Genomic DNA, 24,426 nt, shown 5'->3' with positions numbered 1-24,426 from the left:
ATGAGCAATATTTTTGACATACATCAGTCATATAGTGAGGCTGAAATGAATAATTTGTTAACCATCGGTATAAGGCTCTTTATGTCATACAGGCTCAAGAAGACCTTATGCACTTCAACAACAGAGAAACTATTCTTTGTAAAACATACTTCCTACATGGGAGCTGAATTTTTCAACCAGTTACCAATTAATAACATAGAGAAGGAGGGTGCGAATAATTTCAAGGACCATTTGAAAATACATTCAATTTTGAATATCCTGTAATAAGTTCAAGAATTTTTCAATTGATTATTGTAAGATGGAAGATTTTTGAGTGGTACCGGGTTCGATTCTCGGTCTGGGCACAATTTTGGGACCGATTCATTCTCGAAATTTCCTCCTGCTATTTAGTTATTTGGTCAACATTTGCAGTAGCATAAAGTCCTTAGTTCAATTTATATAGCTTTCATTGAATATTTGAAATAATATTATTATACAGTAATTATTGTAAATTATTCTTCGATTTTATCATGACACTATTTACGACTAATATAACTTTATATTGTATGAATGCAATGATGAATAAAGTACTATAGTGAGGTCCACGTTATAATGGCATTGTTTGATTAGCAATTGTATTGCTATCCTTGTCTATCATTCAACAAAGCGGATAGCGCTATCTCTTTCTCGCTTTGTTCTGTTGCCAGATCGTCTTTTAACAATGTAGAAATAATAATCAACAAAATAATTCATCTTAATCATGAAATTATTCTGAAATGGTATAATTTAAACAAGAATGAACAGTTAATATTACATCAATAAACCTGTATCAGCTACCATCTATAGAAAGCATTGACAGGACAGAGGTTCGGCAACGTTGTTCTGTTATCTTTCTCCACTGCCAGTATAACGTGGACCTCACTGTAGGTATTTGATTTGCCAACTTTTTTGAATTTTTGTGATGTCATATTTATATTATTCGAAGTGAATGATATCATTTTGTTTTTGCAGGATGTAATGATTCGCGGAGACGTGACACCGCGACGTCGCCTGAGCAGCGATGAGCGGGAGAGCCGCATCCCGGTGCCCAGTTCGCCCATCTTGCGTCGGTCTGGCTCGGTACGCTCTGGCACCTTCTCTCCCATAGCCGAGCATGCGCGCAACGGCATAAGCACCATCCCCACCACCACCAGTCGTACGCCGCCTCTCAACAGGCATCGCAGCTTGGTAGGCTACTATCCTGCAAATAAATTAATTTAAAAAATACCATAATACATAAGCTTTTTGCTCAGATTGTGATTAAACCCATCGGTTATTATTCTGGAAATAAATCAATTTTAAAAATACTTGAAAAGAATTTAAAATTCATAATCTTGCAGCTCAGATTGTGATTAAACCCTTCGGTTATTTATTATGGAAATGAAATAATTTTAAAACAAACTATTCATAATGCTCAGATTGTGATTAAATCCTTGGGTTATTATAATCGAAATAAATTAATTTCAAAAACACTAAATCATAATCTTACTGCTCGGATTGTGATTAATTCCTTCGGTTATTATTATGGAAATAAAATAATTTCAAAAAACCGATTCCTAATCTAATTGCTCAGATTTTGATTAATTCCTTCGGATCGTATTATGGGAATAATTTAGTTCCAAAAAGACCAAATCATAATCTTGCTACTCGGATTGAGAATAAATCCTTCGGTTATTATTATGGAAATAAATCAATTTTGTAAAAACTATTCATAATATTGTTGCTCAGATTGTGATTAAATCCTGTTGAAGTATCTTGCAGTTGCTCCCTATGGTTTGAACCAATGCGCAATAAACCTTGAACCATGAGGCTCATGGAAAAAATAAGGAAAGACTGTTGTTGTTCATTACTCCTCGCCTTTGGTAGACGAATTGTTATAAGAGTGAATTATTAGTTGATATGTAAATTCCATTTCGGATCCTGAAGCTGTTTCATACTGGAGGAATTGTTTTACAGAAATCAGTTGTTGATAGAAATATGTTGGCTTGGAAGCCAACCAATTTTTATTCAATCGTTCAGAATTAGGCTACATAACTTCCAGGAATGTACAACAGGCTCAAGCCCAAATAGTCCAGTCAATATAGACATAAAAAGGGGGTGTGCTTGCAATTTATATAGTAGTTATGATTTTCTAATATATTATTTGGATACATGAGAGAAGTCCAGAACTAATTTCTTCATGTAAAATTTCCTTGTGCTAGATACAGGATGTCCCAAAAACATCGTATCTTCTATTTATTTTCCAGTATTATTAACCAATTTTTATTCAATCGTTCAGAATTAGGCTACATAACTTCCAGGAATGTACAACAGGCTCAAGCCCAAATAGTCCAGTCAATATAGACATAAAAAGGGGGTGTGCTTGCAATTTATATAGTAGTTCTGATTTTCTGATATATTATTTGGATACATGAGAGAAGTCCAGAACTAATTTCTTCATGTAAAATTTCCTTGTGCTAGATACAGAATGTCCCAAAAACATCGTATCTTCTATTTATTTTCCAGTTCTCAGCTATTTCTACCAAATTCATTAATCGGACAGAAAAATTTGCTCTTGCCTTTTTTTAGATTATAAAATGATATTATTCGGAACTCTCTATCTCAAAATGAGTACTGAGTTTTCCAAAAATGAGTGAATAAAATTTAAAGAATAAATCAATTCCGATGAATTTTAGTTTTTGATCAACAATATCTTCCGATTTTTACCATTTAGATATGTAAAACAAAATCCCTCCGGTCGTATTTTTGTGCTCTACAATCTGAGATCAAGTAAAGCACTCTATCTCATATAGAATACCAGGTACATCTGACAAGAATGCTCCTTGTATTGGGAAAAACACCTAATTTTCAGCTTCAACCGTAATCACCAACTACATTTCCTCACATTGATACTTCGCTCAATTATATAAGTTCATGAGTTTATGTTCTATGAGAATCACCCATTAGATGCACGTCATTTTAGTATTTCCTACTACGACACGCCAATTTACAATCCAAAACAAACAAAAACAGATTTTTAATCTAAAAACTATTTAAAAAATAATTAAGTTAGTTTCAAACACTTCAAAAAGTCCAAACTTTAAATAAATTGTTAAATTTTGAGACCAGAAACGAAACACTTCGCTATCAAATGATCTCTGCTATCAAAGATGTTATAAATAAAAAGGCTATTTACCAAAAGTGAAAATAAACTATGAAAAGCTCCTTTGTAAAACTTTCTTTACTGTTTGGTTTGATAGTTCAGTCACTTATGTCACTCATTTTATTTATCTTGAAATAGCTTTAGAACAGTGTTGGACTTGAGCCTCTTGTGCATTCCTGAATTTTGTTAAATAATTGGTTATGATATAATTATTGTTATATATAATTTAATTCAATTTAATTTATTTTTTTAATTAAGGAAAAATTTTTGTGTGTTCTGAATTTTAAATTGAGTGTGTAATTTATTGAAGAATGAATGTTAAGTGACACATAACCTAGCTACATTTGGACTGTTGTATAAATTAGAATTGGAACCGTTTTGGGCGTAAACCTGTGGTACTTATATGTAAGTTGTGTAATTCTCATTGATTCAATAAATAAATAAATAAATAAATAGATATTAAATGGATTAGCCTACTAAATTCAGAAATTTTGATCCATACTTAGCTATGCAAATTGAAACATGGAATATTATTCAAATGAAATTCAAAATAATACAAGTGTTACTTTTTCAATTTATAAAATTAAGATTAAATAAATCACTTGACATTTCAATTGGCTAAGAAATAAATTCGTTGTTACAGTAATTTTTCACTCATAGTATCTGAAAATCGCTTTAATTGTGCATCGCACATTTCACATGCTATAAACGAAAATTTTTCATGATTTTCAGTAGACATGTCACGTTTTCCATGGCTATCATAGATTATTAGCATATCATGTTCATCGCATACCATTCAGTTATTTTGTCTTTACTGTCATGAAGCTTGATCATTGCTGTTTGATTGCATTTGGTTTTCTGAAAGTTTCGTATTATTTGTTTTGAATAGGTACTTTTTCTCTAGCACAATTCCAATGACACAAGAATCACCTTTGAGAAATATAATTATCCGAACCACTCATTTATTTAAATATTGAGAAACTTCGGCTGTTACACAGTTCCAAATTTCTAGATAACTAAATTTCTTCTCAATCAATCTTCAAGCTACTTAGATATTTATAATGCTGTAGCAAGCAAAACTAGATTATTAATTTTTGTGTAGTTGAGAAGTTGATATTGTGGTAATCATTCACATGATGGTTTATCAGAGATTGACAATGGTGTAATAACCGAAACCGGTCTTTCTAATTATCAATAAATCAGTGGTTTTTTGACAATTTCTTATTCTTTTTCATTCAAGATTATTAATTCTTCAATTTATAAGTACAATAGCTTTGATAATTCCAAGTCGTTTATCTGCCACAATATCACATTCACTTCTACACATAAATGTTTTGTTTGCACTGTTATAGAGCTAGCATATTTATGTTACTTCGTCGATATTTATTATTCAATAATTTAGTTTCTGTTTGAATTCTTGACTTTTCAAGTAGTAGTCACACTCTCAAGCTTTTTCATCCAATATAGACATATATACCACAATATCACTAATACTATTACACAGAAATATTTTGGTCACACTACTTTTGTTATTATAATTTTGTTACTTCTTGCACTCATCCGTCGAGCTCTATTCATTCGGTATACATATTTCATCAACTGTGGTGCTAAACGTATTTTATATCACAGAAGCCAGAATTCCTGTGAGCTGATTTTGTAAGAGAAAGAGCGAAAGAGAAAGCGTTGTTCATTTTGATAGAATCAGCATAAAAACGGCAACAGTGTGCTTCTATTCTTGTAAGAAAACCATTGTTCGTTGAGCCCTATGCTGCAAACTAAGGTTTGCACGGACAAGAGTAATATTACTGCAGTATCTCTTGAAACTCTTGAAACAACAACTCTTGAAAAATATCATTTCAAATCCTTAACTCTCTCCAATCTAGACAATCCAAAAATATTGGTTAGGTCGCTCTCAACACTTCACGTTTTGCAACCCAGCTTTGGATGGTTTTCAATTTATCAGACCCACTGAATCCCTCTCCCCTTAACGAATTGGAATGAGTTCACAAATTACTAATTCATTTACCTGAAAAAAAATCATTAACTGTTTCTCCTACAATTGGACAAAGTAGTATATGTTCCTCAAGTTTCTAATCACATTAAAATAAAAATAAATATAAACAAGAAAATAAAATAATTCAAACTCATAAAAAATACATCTTCAAGTACTAATGGCATCACAAGCAAAAAATAAAAAACTGCCCGCTGGTGATCTTTGCTTACGAGAAGATTAAATTTGGGGGAATATACTATTAAATTGAAGAATAAGAGAGAAGAATAAATCAGTAAATTTAATCCAGCCTAAACAACAGGATGTCACAATTTGACATATAATACAATAACAAAATAAATTGAGTACAACACTCAGTGCTCTCTTTCTTGAGAATTTTATATAAATGTTCGTGGCGCTCAAGTCTGTACACAGTTTTACCTACATATCTCTGCATTATATGTTTCGTTGTTTCCTTTGAATAGGCCTACTCGATTTATTTTGTTAACATTTTTTTGTCTCATTTTTTGCAATAAGTTATGATTTGTTGGCATGTTGGTCACTAGCGCACGGCTTGGCTTGTTGCAGCAATGTTTGAGCACCCCAGTTAGCGCGTGCCTCAGTCCCGACCGGGATGATGACATGGACTCTGTGCAGAGCTTCGGCAGCAGTGCAGGCAGTACGGCGTCGCAGTGTGACCACGCCAGTTTCGCTCGCAACGGCACCACCTACAGCGGCCGGCATCGCCGCTTTGTCGTGCACTGCTCGCCGCACTCCCACCCTGACGCCGGCCACGAGTACCTCACGCCCACCCAGCGCGCAAACCTCACCATTCGCAAATTGAAGGTCAGCTATAGATATCAAAATCAGAATTTTTTCAAAAAATATCATTCAAGAAAGTTCTCTTTACAAATCCGGCTGTTATTTATTAGAAAACAGTTATTTATTCATTTATTTGGAAATATTATTCATTTTTCTAAAACAATATCGTTCAAGAAGCTCGCATTACAAATCAAACTGTTATGTTGAAATGCAATATGCATATATCAAAACGTATTACAGTAGAGCACTGTTTAACCGGAATCGGGTTAATCTACACCAGGGTCAACCAAAACGATTCCATAAATAATTATTATAAGTATGTAATATTACTCATTTCTGTAATATATTAACAATTATATTAAACATTTATTAAAAAATAAAATACGATATTACATAAGTGAAGTAAATGCAATCTTATAAGATACATTGAAAGCCTAAAGGAAGTTCTTTTAGTAATTCTTTGAGTAATTCTTTGAGTTGAGTTGTTCAGTTCAATATACCATTTTCTAATTTTAATAACATTTTTTAGTAGCTGAAATTAGACACTGTATCATTTATAGATTTTGTATGAAAATAAGTTTCTCCTGAACACCATGTTGATAGACTATTTTACAATTGAAAAATACAGTTTTATTTTTGTCACATCCACATTTATCAGATTTCTTCACAGGACTACAGTTTCTTGTTAAAACCAACACATCTTCAGCTGTAGTGTATTGGTTTCAACATGAAACTGCAGTCCTGTGTACAAATCTGATAAATGTGGATGTGACAAAAATAAAACTGTATTTTTTATATTAAGGAGAAATTTCACAGTATCAATTCCTATTCAACAAATTTTAACTAACAATTGACGCATATAATATCATATCGTTGCTCTAGCTCATATATTCAAACCATTCCAAAGATTAGGTGTCGGAGAAATCCAATTTATCAACTAACATGTATTGTAGGCGGACTTATCTTTGTTTGTGTCTTTAATCACAACTACCCATTTTTTTGAAAAATTGTTCATCAATGCCACATCATAATTTCATTTTCTACGCTTTTCGTTGGAACAAATAGTACCCCACCGATAATTGACTGTTATGTCTCGTTATGCTAGTTATTTCATGCACGATTACTGATTTTCCATAGAAAATAAGATCATATTCTTTTAACACATATCAGAACAAAAGATGTTCTACTTTATATGTCCAGCTGATGTGATCTAATCCACGGGGATAACCCTGTAAAATCACTACCTCCGTAAACAAAGCCGTAGTGCATTCGTGAGACGTCAGCACAGCTCCTCCACCAATAAAAATTCGTTGATTTCAGCTGATCTATATCAGCTAGTGATTTTATTGGTGTAGGATCCCTACCTGTGCTGACGTCACACGAAAGCACTATGGCTTTGTTTACGGAGGTAGTGGTAAAATAGTGGTTAATCTCCTTCCATGAATATTCCCACCTTTACACCTCACCTCCACTATCAGTGAAACGCTGCTATTTACAAGAATGAAGCTTGAAATTTGATGATATTATAGAATGACTGTAGTTGTACATTTTCGTTTGACTTCTTCTAGAGCTGATCTAATGAACGTTGAAGAACGAACGGTTTTGTATATTTCGAAATTTTTTCAATAAAAGTCGAAAATATTGCCATAATAGAAGAAAATGGTATACTCTCCACGTGTTCTTCAATTTGGATTCATATTTGTGTACCGGAAAATCGCTCCCAAGAAGTTACAAGAAAATAATAGGAATTTCTTATAAAAATGTATCATCTTGCAAACTCTGTAGCGGCTTTGTTTTCCAGAAATAATTTCTATTTCGATTTCCGAATGTAGTTTTGAATAAAACTGGATTCCCACATATCAGTGAACCTATCAGTACCTATCAGTGAACGTGTCCGGTACAGTGAAAATATAATTCTCGTGAGTTTTAATGGGACTATTTCCACTAAGATCGGCCAAGCGAGTGTAAATAGTCTCACTAGAAGTGTTGGAAATAATATTCCCACTGTAACAAATTCGTTCACTGACAAGTACTGATATGTTGGAATCTAGCTTGAGGCGGCAAATTTTAACAGCATTTTGTCCCTGTGGATTTAGCCTGAATAATTTAATGTCAATTATTGAACTATGTATAAGGAATCACAAAACTCTTCATTAATATTGGCTATTTGATGAAATATTGTTTGTTATGGCAACTGCTTCAAGACAAACAATATAGCTTACTGACAAGGAGATAGGTATTATTCCCTCTAATAATGTCAACTATTTATTTAATCTCTCGAATCCCTTCACAAATACTGACATTTTGATGAAAATAGAATAGTGTCTATTTAAAATCTTGACTTTATGTCAATTATTGAACTATTCATAAAGTATCTGACAACTCTGCATGAATCTTGACTTCTTGATAAAAAAATGATGTCTGTTTAAAATCTTGACTTTTTGATAAAAAATAGAATATTGTCTGTTTAAAATCTTGACTTAATATCAATTGTTGAGCTATCTATAAGGTAACTCACAACTCTTCAGAAATCTTGACTTTATGATAAGAATAAAATTATGTCTGTTTGAAATCTTGACTTGTTGATGAAAATAGAATATTGTCTGTTAAAAATCTTGACTTATATCAATTATTGAACTATCTATAACTTGACTTGCGGAGGAGGACTATCTCTTGAACTATCTATTAGGTATCTCATAACTCTTGAGAAATCTTGACTTTTTGATAGCAATAAAATGATGTATGTTTAAAATCTTGACTTTATATCAATTATTGAACTATCTATAAGGTATCTCATAACTCTTGAGAAATCTTGACTTTTTGGTAGAAATAAAATGATGTCTGTTTAAAATCTTGACTTCTTGATAAAAAATTATATCTGTTTGAAATCTTGACTTTTTGATAAAAATAAAATGATGTCTTTTTAAAATCTTGTCTTTTTGATAAAAAATAGAATATTGTCTGTTACAGCAACTGCTTCAAGACAAACAAACAGAGCTGACTGACAAGGAGAGGGAGATATTTCGTCTGACCAAGGAGGTGGTTGAACTGCGACTGGTGAAGGCTGGCTCCACAATCGATGTGACCGCCAAACAGAACGGGTCGCCATCGCCATCTACACCCAACAAGTCAATATTCAATGATTTGTCGACTCCCTCCACGCCTGTGCTTAGCAAGCAGCGTGTCAACGGCACTGATCAAAGCAACTCTCCTTCGGCTGTTGATGGGTAGCTATTATTCATTTACACATTGATAGTTTCCGGTTGGTTTGCGCCCAAACAAGATTAATTTCGTTGAAAACACAAGATTTTGCCTGTATCTCCCACTATATAGTGACTAAAACAGTATCAGGAGTTCATTTTTGAATACAGTCATATACATTGTAATACACTATATACATTGGTGCTTGCAATATTGCTGATTTTTTAATATATTGTTCGGATATGTAAGATAAGTCATTATAGTCATATAGCCATGATATGATATGCCATAAGCCAATTTTTTTATGCAAAATTTCCCTGTGCTAAATACAGAATGCCCCAAATCATCGTATTTTCGGTTCATTTTCCGGTTCTTAGCTATTCTCGCTAACTCCAGACATCGGACAGAGAAAGTCTTTTTCATATTATGAAATTTCAAATAAATTGAAATCATTTGGAGCTCTCTACTTCTAATGAGTACCGAGTTATTTTTTCCAAAAATGAGTAAACTTTTGAGAAAAAACAATCTTGATGAATCTTAGTTTTTGATCAACAATATCTTCCAATTGTTACCATTTATTAAATGTACAACTCAAAATTCCTCATGGCATAATTTTGTGCTCTACAATCTGAGACCAGGTAGAGCGCACTATCTCATATAGATTTCCAGGTACACCTGACAACAATGCTCCAAGTATTTTAAAAAACAATTCATTTTTAGCTTCAAACATCATCACCAACTTAATTGTCCTCACGTTGAGATTTCGCACAATTATATAAGTTCATAAAGTCATGTTCTATGAGAATCACCCGTTAGATGCATTTCATTACAGTATTTTCTAGTGGAGGGGTGCGCATAATGACACCTTAGGAGACACCTCTAATTTCAAACACTCATAAATTTTGACAAAATTATCGGATTTCCTCGTACTACATCAAATCAATCAATCAAATAGTTTTATTCAATTCAACACAAAATACATAGAAGAAATCGAAATACAAAAAATCACAATAAAAAATAAGTTTCTAATAAAATACAAAAGCAGGCTTCATGGTGGGGTGTGCTGAAAAGGAAAAAAAGGAGGAAAAATACCTAGCCAACTATGGTTTCCCATGTAATAGGCAAGTAGAGGGTATAAAAGTAAGAATGAAGTAGGAAGAGGAGTGGAAAAGGAAAAAAATGGAGAAGAAGGCAGGAAAAAGAGAGAACATAGGTTCAAATTCATGTATCATAAGTCAAATTCGTAGGATAAACAGGAAATTTATTGTTGAAAATTTATTGTATGTCCTTATGCGTGTATTTGTTGAATTTCAGGGTATCTCCATCACCGGCCGCTGTACTCGCCGACGTTCCGGCGTCTTTGGTCGACTCGGGCCACTTCGAAGACCTGAACAGCAGCAGCGGAAGCTGCGTCCGCGACCATGACCGAGATCGTAGCCACGATCGTAGCCGCGACCACGACCGCGATCGCAGCCGCGACTGGCCGCACAGTCCGCACAGCTCACCACCCGCCACCGCCCCATCACAAACCGCCGTCATTGACAGGATAAAACACCATCACGAGGATGTGCTCAGGGACGTAAACGAGAAACATCGTCTAGAAATCAACCACCTCAAAAATATTCATGATGACCTACTAGTTAAGTTCAAGGAACACCACAGTGCCGAACTTGTGCAGCTCAAAGAAAGTCATAATGCCGGATTGAGCGAACTTAGAGAAAGGCTTAATGCCGAACTTAGCGAACTGAAAGAGAGGCATAACGCTGAAATCAGCGAAATGAAAGGAAGGCATAATGATAAAGTGGATTCTCTACTGCAGCGAATCACGGAAGCGAATGACAGGTAAAACTCTCGGAAATAATGAATGTTTCAATTTTAGAAACTTGTTTTCCAGATTTACTATAAGGAGGAGATCAAACTGAAAAATAGAATTACTTCACATCAAGGTTAGTCAGATTAGTAGAAGTCTTGCTGTAAGATGATGCGGCTCATATTTTTAAGTATTGGTGATCTCATGATTTTCAATCATTCAATCAGAACTGAAGTTATTCCTCTCTTCAGGATATCTTACACTGAACCCTCTGGTCCGATATTATATTCAATGGATAAGTTAAGTAATAAGTTTGAAAAATAATCGCTAGTTGTTGAAGGTATTATACATTTTCACAAAATTGTTCTTCAGTCATGTGTAGTTACCATGCTATCACTAGAATCAGAATTTAAAACAGGTATTAAAAGATGTATTCCTAATAGACAGGCCTATAGCGAGATTCACGTTATAATGGCAGTGGAGAAAGATGGGAGAAAAACGTTGCTGATCCTCTATCTTGTCAATGCCTTCTATAGACGGTAGCTGATTCAGATTCATTGATGTAATATTAACGTGTTCATGCTCTTTAAAAAATCAATTTTATTTTACTAAGCAAGAAATTATATTTTTCAATAATTTCATAAAGAGTTTTCATAATTAAGATGAAATATTTTGTTAATAAATTATTAATTCTACATTGTTAAAAGACGATCTGGCAACAAAGCAAAGCGAGGAAGAGGTGGCACTATCCGCTTTGTTGAATGATAAATAGGCTAAGGATAGCAATACCATTGCTAATCAAACACTGCCATTATAACGTGGACCTCACTATACGATGAAGTAGAATGATCCAACTGAAGGAGTATCAATTGCTCTAAACTAGTAGTTCTGTGAACAGTAGACCTCGCGCTCAGTAAGTTACATTGACCTGTTGTTAAGTTTTCTCAAAAATTAATAAATAATTTATCAATTTAAAATGTCTAGAAAAAATCCTAAATAAATATAGAGCTTTCTGTCCTATCGTACCGTGACGTGTCGTCCCGGAATGTGAGTGTGAGCGCTGTTATCAGGTCTGGCTGCAACTGTCTACAACGTTGATGGAAAGATACAATTTTCAAGATGGTCGATGTAATTTAACGGGTAGTATTATAGTCAACTGTCTACTAACGTTGATGGAAAGATAAATTTTCAAGATGTTCGATGTTTTTGAACGGGTAGTCTTTTGAACGGTAGTTTTTGAACCGGTAGTCACTAGACAGCTGATTTATGATGAATAATTCTATAGTCTGATTTTACGGTAATATTGGCGTATGAAGGAGGCTCCTTTTTCCTTTTATATCATCCTTTAAATGCAAAATTTCCAAAAACCTTGTATATACGTCGACGCCCAATTTGAAAAGGAACATACCTGTCAAATTTCATGAAAATCTACTACCGCGTTTCGCCGTTAATGCGCAACATAAAACATATAAACATTTAAACATTAAGAGAAATGCCAAACCGTCGACTTGAATCTTAGACCTCACTTCAATGATACGGCCTTCCAAATTCTTCGAAATTCATAGTTTTTTAGTCTCGTAGTCATCAAGCAATTCTCTACTCCTTGTATGAAGTGTTTTATTACTCAACTATGAATTCTGTTACAGGTTCTGTGAACTTAGGCCCAAGTTGGAGGAAGCTGAGAGTCGAATTAAGTCACTGTCAGTTGAGAATGAAGAGCTCAAACGAACTCACCAAGAATCTGAAGAGAAACATAAAGCCATCTATCTTGAAATGTACAATAAAGGCCATGAAGCAGCCAAACTTGAGTCTGATGTAAGTGAAATCGTAGCTCACCTGGCTTAAACTATACTGTAGACAAAACAAAAAGTATTCAAGTATCTCAAACAAACAAACTTTTTTCTATTTAATTTTTTTATTCATGAAGAAGTTTTCTGAATATATTTTATTGTGATGTTGTGATGTAATACTATTCATTTGTGATTTTAACTGTTTGATTCACAGAATAAATTCGAATTTGAAACATAGTATCTTTTAGATGATGTTTTGTATTAGCATAGGAAAATTCACATTTTTCTTATTGGATAGTTATAATATATTGGAAGCCTTTCTTTGAAAATTTCCATAAATCACAGAGTGTAAAGGTGCGTACAGATATACGCGCCGCGAACATGAGCAATTCACTTTTAATCAGCTGATGCCAAGCTTTTTATATCTGTATCTTACCGTTTCTGTAAAAATACAGATATTGTCATCTGATTAAAAGTGAATTGCTCATGTTCGCGGCGCGTATATCTGTAAGCACCTTTACGTATCACATTCGTGATAATCTAAGTTATGTTCTCATAAAAATTTTACGTGAGTCGGAATAAAAAGCTTTGGTCATAAAACTATACTAGGGTAATGAGAGTTAATGGATAGGAAAGTATGTAACCCAATTCTACTGGTATCTTTCTCTACAGTAATTTACCAAATTCAATCTCTATTAAAGATCTCGCTATTTGAAAATGAATGAATAGTCAAGAGCCTGGAAAAATATTTGTGTCTGATGTGTGGAAAATCTGTATTCTTGTATTATTGGACTAAATAAGTTATATATTGTAGCTTACAATCAATCTAAATATTTCTCAGCTTATCAAACATACATAAAAACGATTCTCTGTTATATGGGGAAACATTATCCTGAAAATTTTTTTAATCAAATTGCTTTCTTAAATGATCGTTTGCAAAGTTTCAAATATTATTATTTCATATTTTCCAGATGCATCAAGGAAACGGAGATGCTGGTAGCAATAGCGTCATGACTGAAAATGAAAAACTCCTCAAAGAGCTTAACTTAACAAAGAAGGATCTAGAAAATGTCAAGGTAATACAGATTTCAATTTTCAAATTAAATTATACAGGTGTTTCTCATAGATGTTTGCTTCAGCATATCACGCTCCTTATCACTTCATCTTCTTGTGTCTCATAAACTGTTCACCTTCATCAGCTGTCATCTAATTTAACAATACAATCATTTAAATCCAATTAAGTTCACTAAAATCAATAGATTAATAGAAATTATTCAATTAATTATCACAAACGAACATTAAAGAATAATTTTCAATGTAAACTTGTCGGGCCTTGCAAATAAATTTCTGGAACTGCGGCAATTTCATACATATCTGAAGAAATTCTCATCAATTCTAAATACAGTACGTGGGAATGTGTATACTTTTGACCCTATCAGCACTTCACATTATTCAAATATATAACGATAACGATAACTGCCGTTTTAGAAACCACCCCAATTCTACAAATTATGATTATTGATTTTCGTTTCCATATTCATTCTTGAGTGTAGCTTTGCAGACAGACCCAGTTCATGTGCTGCTTTATTCCTAGGAATAGTCTAGGAATTTCCACCACAGCTCTCCTTGTTGCGCGTCTTTTATTCTGCTTCTTTTCTTTGCACTTTTTATAATTCTATTTCTCCCCAAAAAATTATTTTTCAAGTTCACTATCATATTGCTAGATGAATTGAAATGGACGTTCCAGTCATGTTATGAATTGTAGTTGTACAATGTTCGTTGATAAATATTGTTCTTTACAAATCAAATCAATCGAAATTAAATAATAAACTTATTTGGATGTTCTAATAGAAAAATTGAACCAAGCTTCAGTCAGTCATTCCAACTTTCCAAAATACCAATGTTTATTACTATGATAAATAAATAAATATTCATGTCATATATGACATTAGGTAATATGATCAGTTAATTCCATCGAAAGCTTAACACTGATATATTATTACCAACCATTGTATGAAATAGACGATGTTCTTATTTAATGAATTTAGATTGGATCAGATGGAATGAATTCGTATTTGTAAACTATTCAACGCACTAGATAAATTCATTATTCTTCAGTGATGAAATATTCTCTATTTTGGTGCTTCATTGTTCTCAGTTCTGGCTTCTGGCCATACAGCTAGCTTTTGACATTCGACTTTATGTAGCCTACTAAAAGTAGCCTAATAATTTGTTTGCTCACATCTCTATTCTTCATTCTTGATTTGTACAAACACTTATCATTGAATTGATTGGGAAAGAAAAAAAGAGGCGAATACTGAGATAATTTTCTCTCGAATTCAGATAAGGTTAGCTATTTGTTCAAATATAATATGACAGAATTTTCAGTCCAAAATTATTTATACTATTAGATTTTGTGAGATAAGATGAAAATTTTTGATTGAATTTCTTCCTAGATTTGTTCCAAAAGTGAGTGAGCTACAACTAAAGACTGAAGCAAATAAAGATAATCGTAATTGATTAAAAGTAGGAATAGTTTAGTATTTTTATCAATCAATATTTATTAGTTATAATTCTCACAAGTAGTCATACTGTGAATATAGCGCACTCATCCACTATTTTCCAAATCACTGAATATTTGGAAAAGCGCTATTAAGATGATGAAGACTTGAATGATGCTACAAGATGTTCAGATATACCAAGAAATACTAAGTTGATTGATGTTGAATTATAATTATTCGTGCCCAATCTTTACTTTGTCGTAATCCTTATGTTATCCTAACATTATAGCTGATAATAGATAGAAATTCGTCAATTATTTGTATAAGTGATGCCTTAAGTTGATTGTAATGAAGACTAAGGCCCGGTTGCACAAAATCCGGTTAAATTTTAAGCGTGATTAATTCCAAAAGTCTTTTCAAAGACGGCTTCTCTGATTGGTTCTCGTGGAATTAATCACGCTTAAAATTTAACCGGATTTTGTGCAAAGTGCTGTAATATGATTGGAGCACATAAGATTACAAACTCTAATGATACGAATTATCAATTACCCTGAGTTACCCGCTTACCCCAATAGTCACTTTTACATTGCAACCAGTGGATATGAAGATGATCTTTAGTAAAATAGCAAAGTAATTATCACAGATATCCGAAATAAATTATAATAATTGAAGTTATCACTACATACGTATTCTGACAGTGAGGTATGCAATGCAATCTCATTTGCCACCACAAACAAGTTTTTCCAAAGTTTATCAGTGAAGGTAAAAACAAATATTATTGAATGTCTACTTTTGTTCCATTGTCGAGGATCTTTATTTCAAAATATTAAACTCATATTTGTGAAGGTAGAATATAATATGGAAAAATTGTTTTGTAATGAAAATGATATTTTTTAGGAGAATAAAGTAATTATTTTATAAAGTAATAAATTATAATATTAAAGTAATCACTACGTACGTATTCTGGCAGTGAGATATGCTATCTCATTTGCCACCTGAAACAATTTTGCCAAGGTTTATCAGTAGAAGTGAAAATAAATATCATTGACTGTTCACTCTTGTTTCATTGTTGAGGATCGTCATGAGGAAAGTCATCTTTGTAATGAAAAAATATAGTAAGTCATGAAAAAAATCCTTGAAAACAAAGGTGGATGAGTACAAGTATTGTTGTATGAGGCTCATGTAGTAAAATATCAAAAATTGAAGAAAAACTGAAAATTAAGCTTCTTACGTGAAATTGAGTGATTTATTGATAATAGAATCATCAATTTAGGCGTGTATGCTAGACATATCGAACCATTCATCGACTCATCAAACTCAGTAACAAACTAACTGAATCATCCTCAAATAACGCACAACTGACACTTCGTGTGAACTATCTCGTCCAACGTACTGCTTGATAATATAATGTGTATGTGCTTGTGGTATGTGTTTGTCTTCTCCATCTAAACATGACTCATTTACTAACACGAATGTTTTGTGGGGATCATGCTGTCCTGTAGGATAAGGATTTCGTGTCCTCTCAGAATTTACTTAGTGCAAAGGAAGCTATATCCCTCTGGAATCTTGTCAGGAAGGTCAGTACTGGAAATGATTGCATGGGATTTTGTTGTTCACCAAAAATCTCTGTTTTGCGTTTGCACTCTCTTATCTTCTTTGCTGTTTCGGTTGTTTACTATTGGTGTGTTATTTTCATTAAATTCACTGTATGATAAACCTTATACTTGAGTCTTATGTCTACAGCTTAGTTCTATTGCTAGTGGTTTAATTTTGTTTACTTTTATATTTATAATCATTTCATTCGTGATAATTTTTCTATTTTCGATTTTATATTTAAAATTATTCTTTTCTATTTTCTAGAAAATCATTCCAGGGCACATAATATGAGCGGTCACTTAACTCATGTTCATCACATATCTGAAACTCTATCGAATTCATTTATTCCCTTTACACTTTATTATTGGAACATATTAGTTTGATATAGGTAGTATCTATTATGTGAATGATCAATCCAATTACATTTTATCTCTGCATTCTATTAAGGGATCTTTCTATCATTCCAAATTGTCTTCCTCTCAGTTTAACTTCTCCACTTTCTTGATATATTATGTCCTCTAACTAATCATTTATTTAACATTACTAGAATACTAAATGGAAGATATATTAATTAGCAAAATGTAGTAATAGACTAATTCTAGATATCACGGAAAATTAGTGCATGATGTCAAGTTTAGCTTCAATGATAATGTTGAAGGTTTTTTGTTCTGAACGAAATTTTGAATAATTATAGTGTAGAAATTTATTATGGATACAATATTAATTGCTTGGTCATGTATTTCTTTACTATAATATCAGAATTTTTAAAAATTATTCTTGCTTGATTCATTCTCACACACATTATTATCTAAATCATTAATATTTAATGAATTTATTTTACATTTCTCTTATCAAATATATTTCTTTAGAATCTCTAAAAATATATCAGGTAGAACCACTGCAAGAGTTGGAAAGTGAATTAATATTTCTCATGATATCCATGAATTAATGGTTCAATTCCACTATCTACTCTGGAATGAAGTGTTGTAAATGAAAAACAAGTTGTAATACCATAATCAAATGAATTGTTATAGTCATTCAGGAATCATTTTCCTGGTTTTTATTTTCTCTGTAAATTTTATAATGATGTTTAGTGTTGTTAGTTAATGATGTTATTGTTACTTCTAAACCACATAATTATTTATTCTTTATTCAACGGATTAAAAATAACTACTATTAATAATTATCAAAATTATTGGAAAAGAATGAAATAATGCTAACCTTGAGCTACTCCACTCCCGAATTTTTCTGTTCTGATAAAGTCTGAAAATGGTCAGATCTCCACTTCCAAATAATTTCCAGTCAAAAAATTGAACTTTATACAGAGTGGCCCAAGAGTCACTCGCTACCCATGTAGGTTATGTGACTACGCTTCATGATGGTGGAAAGTTTTGAAAATTATGTTGGAATTAAAGTTTAGATTGTCAGACCTTTGGGCAACTCTGTATCATTTTATAACAGCTAAATCATATCTCACAATGATATTTTTTATTGCAGGCCAACTATCGCAGACTGCAGGAATCGAGACAGAGTGTGTCACAACAAGACCCGGAAATCACTCTCAACTTTCTCAAATCGGCTGTTTACTACTTCCTCACCGACAGAGAAAACTCACAGCGACACCTTTCGGCGATTGAAAGTATTTTAGGCTTCACTGATAATGAAAAAATGAACATTGAAAAAGCTTTTCTGTGGAGGTAGTCAAGTATTCTACACTTTTAACACCAAAAATATTATTATTCGGTTTTTGAATACTCTCACATTGAGGTTGTAGAAAATAATATATGGTAATCAATTCACTTAAGAGTGATAATACTCAATCACAACCAGAAGTATTTTGATTTTGAGAAAAAAACTTGGTGTTTTGATTTGAACATATTCGCCATTAAATTTAAAATCTTTTTCATCTAGTTTATTGGAGAGACTCTATCTCTTCATTTGGACATTTCAAAAGTAATCAACAGGCAACTGAAATCAAACAATGCAATAAGTTAAATTCAAACTTTTATTATATCGGATCATTTGCAATGTTTTTTATTACAGGTAGTAATGGAAGATTCTCCCAGTAGGTATTGAAGTTATAATTTTATTGAATTTCTAAAGCAATTCAGCTTTTTGCTCCAAGCATGACAAGCATTCCATATGAGGGAATTATTGGAGTTGAATGAACCATTGCTCTTTTATTACATAATTAATAATGACTATTAATAATGTAATTGTAGTTTTTGAATACATATATCTATCATGGTATTGTAGTTTACGGTAATTGAAGTTTCATTCAAGAAGATAATTATTATCATTCTCTTGAAATTGCTATTGCATTTTCAATACATAATATTTACAGTTTATTTATATGTTTAATATTTTGACTGTCAGAACAACTCTTTTAATTTAAGACTATGACTATATGTTTCATTTATCATTGTAATTGTAATGAAGTTGAAAATGGAATTGAAATGCTCTGAAATGAGTTTTGTTAATGCTCTTAAAATAAACGCTTTACCAACCTTGGAAAAGTCTGATTCTAAAGTAAGTCCAAAATTAAAGTAATTGAATCTTAGCCTTGAAGAATTCCATCCTGTCAATTATTTAACGTTGAATGAAGATGACTTGCTGCTATAACTGAGATGAAATGTTCTCAAAGATGGGTCTCTGATAAATGGTGCTGTTCATACGTGTAAAATATTATAACTGTTTCAATTAAATACAGTGAATTTACTAAGATCATTGAAGCTCTTATATTGTAGCTGACTATGATAAAAGACTTAGTAGCTATGTATCGTTCAAATTGATTACTTTGATTCATATCTCATGAATCTGTAAAGAGAGCTGAATTTATAAGTTGAAATTTTATGATAATATTGTGCGTGCAACTAAATTTTGTTGCAGCGATCGAATTATTTTGAATACAGGTGTCAAGACTTAAGTAATGCTCAATTGAAACCACTTCAAGGCAGCTTTTAAAATAATTATTCGAGTTTTATCTATAGTTTTTCGATAATACTCTATCAATGTTGCAAATTATATTTTGAAGATCTTCTGATATCAAACATGATTCTATGTTATAATGTATCATGTGCTATTGAGTTTTCCTGTTCTCAGGTTTTATCTTTATACTAATTCAGTATTCGTAATATAAACATAATATATTTCAATTCCAGATCGCGTCTTGAGAATATTACTTTTTTTATTCATCGTTGTTCTAAAACGTCTAACTTACACTGAAGTCGATGCAAACACTGTGGGTTGTATTAAATATTTGAAACCACAAAGGTTTTCCAATGATAATAATTGAATGAAATACTTTTTTTTATAAAAAAAACATCTCTATGTACAATTTTAATCATTATTCAATTATCAACTATGAATATAAGGAAATCTTTTAGATAGAATAGCCATATTCACGGTCGCTAATGGATTACCCATAATGCAATTGAACGTGTAAGTTATATTATCATACTTATGTAACTATTGAAAAATATTCACGGAATGTTATATTCACTTTTTGTAGTTGAGAAGTTGATATTGTGGTAATTATCCATATTAAATAAATAGACTAAGAAATTGTCAAAAACCACAGATTTTATTGATAGTTGGAAAAACCGGTTTCGGTTGTTACACCATTGTCAATCTCTGAGTTTATCAGAATCACAATCAAAATGGAATTCAGAGAGTTTATCTGAGTTTATCAGAGATTGACAATGGTGTAACAACCGGAAGCGGTCTTTTTAACTATCAATATAATCTGTGGTTTTTGACAATTTCTTAGTCTTCTTATTTAATAAGAATGTTATATTGTACGCTGTACAAAAATATTAAATATTTTTGTTTTTGCGATTTTCAAATTGCGACGTTATACTTTCAGTAGCTGCAACACTGATATTCTTTGCAATCCTATTTTGCAATAACAGCATCTACTTATTGTGATAATGACTATCCTAGATCGAAGACTGTACTGGTGATAATGTAAACTACTTGTAGAGAAAAGGGTTGTGCTTTCCTATTTATTTGCTACAAACAACATTGTAAATATTGTATTATACATTTTGATTGTGATAAATTTACTTCGATTCCTCATTTATACTACATGAGTATCCTTCAATTTTAAACCAAAAATTTTATTGAAATATCGGGTTTATGGTTCCACGTGTGATCTTATCTTTTAGTCTAGGATGAACTTGTGATGTTTCACTGTTTCGATTTGTGTGTGAAATTGTATTGATGTTACCTTGAAATAAATTTTCATTCAGTGCAATAAACGACTTGTCTCTCTCCTTTTTCTCACTGATAAGTGTAGAAATCTTCCTTTTCATGTTTCATTCCTATTTCTCAGTTTATCATGCCAGGCTTATCTGCTGTCGCTCCTTGAAAAATGATTATGGAAAGAAGTGATCTACTTACAGTAGTGGAGTAGGCCTAGTTGTCGTCTATGGTGAATGCTCAAAATATATTTCTCTGTAGTGAGATTCTCGCTTCAATGTCAGCGAATTCCATTGGAGTGCATACTTGTCACGCTTCCTTTTCCACAACTGCTTTGTGCCTTCTAATAGTGGGCTACAAGTTATCGAGATATATCTTCTGATTTAATATTAATTTTCTATTCTAATACTAATTAGTATCGTAATATGATCTGTATATCATAACCTAATTAGTATTAGAATAGATTATAGGCTTACATTACATGATTAGAAAACGACCAAAAAAACCAGTCATGATCATAATATGATCTGTGTATCATAACCTAATTAGTATTAGAATTAGTATCATAATATTATCTGTGTATCATAACCTAATTAGTATTAGAATAGATTATAGGCCTACATTACATTATTAGAAAACGATCAAAAAAACCAGTCATGATCATAATATGATCTGTGTATCATAACCTAATTAGTATTAGAATTAGTATCATAATATTATCTGTGTATCATAACCTAATTAGTATTAGAATAGATTATAGGCCTACATTACATTATTAGAAAACGACCAAAAAACCCCGTCCAAACTGTTGCCTTTCCGAAGAAATGTAGGCCTAGGTCCAAACGTAGGTTTATGTTCCTTCACTAATATCAATGATAATAATTTTGAAATTGAAATTTTTATTTGCCAAATAATTTTACAGACATAAATCTACAATCACAAAATAATGAAGTTAACAAAAGTACAAATTTTAGAAGTATACAATACAATAGGCTAATATTAATAGAATTAATCTATTTTATGTGAGGACGTGGCATTAATAATGATCAATTCTGTCTCAAAAATATATCCATCAAGAAAATATATCTTTTTTGATAACAATTTATTAGGATAAAGAAAAATTCGGTTGAGTTGAAATATAGACCCCACTACGCTCGGTCAACTAAAGGACGACTACTATTTTGTCATAGTTTTCTTGTGTTCCAGTAGATGGCATAGCAAGGCACTTGGCCAACTTTTATCAGACAAGCAATCTTCTACAAGCCACTACCTACCTCTGTTTAGAGAGGCAGTGCTCAAGCACTAAGTGGATAGATATTCTTTTTCTTCATTCTTCCATGCATATACCAGGAAACTAATAACTTCCAATAGAATAAAAAAATTATTTAAGTGATCCATCATGTAATAAGTGAATCATATCATTACCTAATTAATAACTTCCTTATCCATTCTGAATTGAATATTCCAACTCTCATTAAAATATTAAGATTCATATTCGATTTACGCACCATTGAAATAGGATTGATTGCTAATATGATTGTAATAGGAAGCATATTGCATAGATACTTGTATTTTTACTAGTTTTTGAATTCTCAACGTCCAGGAATCAATTGATGTATTGAGCATTTTAGCTCAAATTCAATTCTTGAATAATTTCGCATCGTGGATTGTTGGTGCCCCTACTGCCTCATGGTCGGGAGTTGGGCTCAACCCTCCATGACTACACTAATAGAATCACTTACTCCACTATGATTGAATGAATAAATAATGAAATATACGATCAAGAGAGAAAATGCTCAACATTCAGAACTACGTTTGAGAACTATATTCAAAATAGGCTTTTATAAATGCTCAAAATCCAGAAGTAGATTTGAAAACTATTTTTCATAATAGTTTTATATACCGGTATTGATTGTTTTAATAATTTATAAATTATAATCTGAAACCCTGAATTATTTATTGAAAAAAAGAATTTCCGAAAGTATTCATATTTAGAAAAAGAATGTAATAGTCTATGTCTATGGTAGGTTATTATAAAATCAATTGCTGGAAGATGAAATAGCGGACAAAATCCTCCGACCCCTGCACTATGTGACTCTACTTGGACTTGGCTATGTGACTATGATTTTGGTCACATATTATAACACCTATCTAAAGGTGCGTACAGATACGCGCCACGAACATGAGCAATTCACTTTTAATCAGCTGACCAAAATAGTTATTTCTAACAGCTATTTTTACAGAAACGGTAAGATACAGATATAAGAAGCTTGGCATCAGCTGATTAAAAGTGAATTGCTCATGTTCGCGGCGCGTATATCTGTACGCACCTTATTATCCATACTTCCATTATTAGCAAGAGAGCATTACCAATATTTATCCCTTATCCAACAAATAAACAAGAAGTGTCACTGTTGCATTAGTGTTCATTGATCAACGATCATCAATCTTCGTCTTCTTTAAGTTAACTATCATTTTAGTTGTAGCTTTGACAGAATAGATTTAGGCGAGTCAACTTTTTAAATCGGAGCAATCACTTTGAAATGCTAAGCCGATTACTCATGTCTTTATGAATTTCTTTGATCCAACTGCTACTAAAAACTTATCTCCCTGTCTATCTCCGATCCAATTCAACTGACGGTAGGAGTTTCAGATCAAATAGTAGAACCTGTCACTATTATCTCGTGTGATTACAATTTAATCGACACAATATCTTGAAGAGGAGAGCTTCTCTCTAGTCTCACTATTAAATTATCGTATTAGGAGTTATTCCTTTTGACTTTTGATGAATTTCTACTCTAACCAAATCGCAAGGGTTTTAAGTCTTCAATTTCACAGGTTCTGCAAAGACAGTAAAAATACTATCGCAAGGGTAACTAATACTATTAGCCATTTACCCTACTGTCACTCCTCACGAAACTTATAGTATAAAATTTCGAGATTAAAAAAACATATTATATATATATAAATAATAAGGTAATTTTATCGATAGTAATTGGTGATAATAATAATGACAGGTGAAATTATTATCAATAATGATGAAATGTCGTATGAATGTCATCTTTGAAATGTAGGCTACATCTCACGGGAATCAGGTCGATAGATAAATAAACGGTAAATTTATTGATATAGGGTATGCTATTAGTTATATTGCTACTCTGCTGCTAATAGTCAGAGAAAAATTTAAGCCAGAAACCCATCAGCAACGTACAGTTTTGAATTGCACCAGTTTTTATTTGATTATTTACATTATGGTGCAATTTTGAAAGTTGATTGTCTTCGCCTTGTGTTCCAAATTTGTCATTATGAATATGAACTATATTTACAAAAAAACTTGATATTTTTTATACACTATC

General features: G+C 32.2%; 1 protein-coding gene across 4 annotated transcripts in view; it reads left to right on the top strand.

Annotated features, from left to right (window-relative positions):
• LOC111053702 overlaps positions 1-21,129 on the top strand; it is a 33,457-nt gene extending 12,328 nt beyond the window's left edge. For 2 of the 4 annotated variants that reach the window (XM_022340620.2, XM_039431773.1), the window contains exons 2-9: positions 991-1,206; positions 5,739-5,996; positions 8,943-9,199; positions 10,488-11,015; positions 12,630-12,798; positions 13,745-13,849; positions 16,777-16,851; positions 18,368-21,129. In XM_022340620.2, the coding sequence (XP_022196312.2) occupies positions 997-1,206; positions 5,739-5,996; positions 8,943-9,199; positions 10,488-11,015; positions 12,630-12,798; positions 13,745-13,849; positions 16,777-16,851; positions 18,368-18,571 (1,806 nt within the window). In that variant the 5' untranslated portion in view covers positions 991-996 and the 3' untranslated portion in view covers positions 18,572-21,129. The remainder of the gene's footprint in view (positions 1-990; positions 1,207-5,738; positions 5,997-8,942; positions 9,200-10,487; positions 11,016-12,629; positions 12,799-13,744; positions 13,850-16,776; positions 16,852-18,367) is intronic. The other 2 variants (XM_022340621.2, XM_039431788.1) reach the window with 1 other exon arrangement.
• The last annotated feature ends 3,297 nt before the right edge of the window (positions 21,130-24,426 follow it).

This window comes from Nilaparvata lugens, chromosome 1, assembly GCF_014356525.2.
Source record: "Nilaparvata lugens isolate BPH chromosome 1, ASM1435652v1, whole genome shotgun sequence".
NCBI classification, from domain to species: Eukaryota; Metazoa; Arthropoda; class Insecta; order Hemiptera; family Delphacidae; genus Nilaparvata; species Nilaparvata lugens.
The sequence above is the reverse complement of the archived record's forward strand: the minus strand, read 5'-3'. Positions and strand labels throughout refer to the sequence as shown.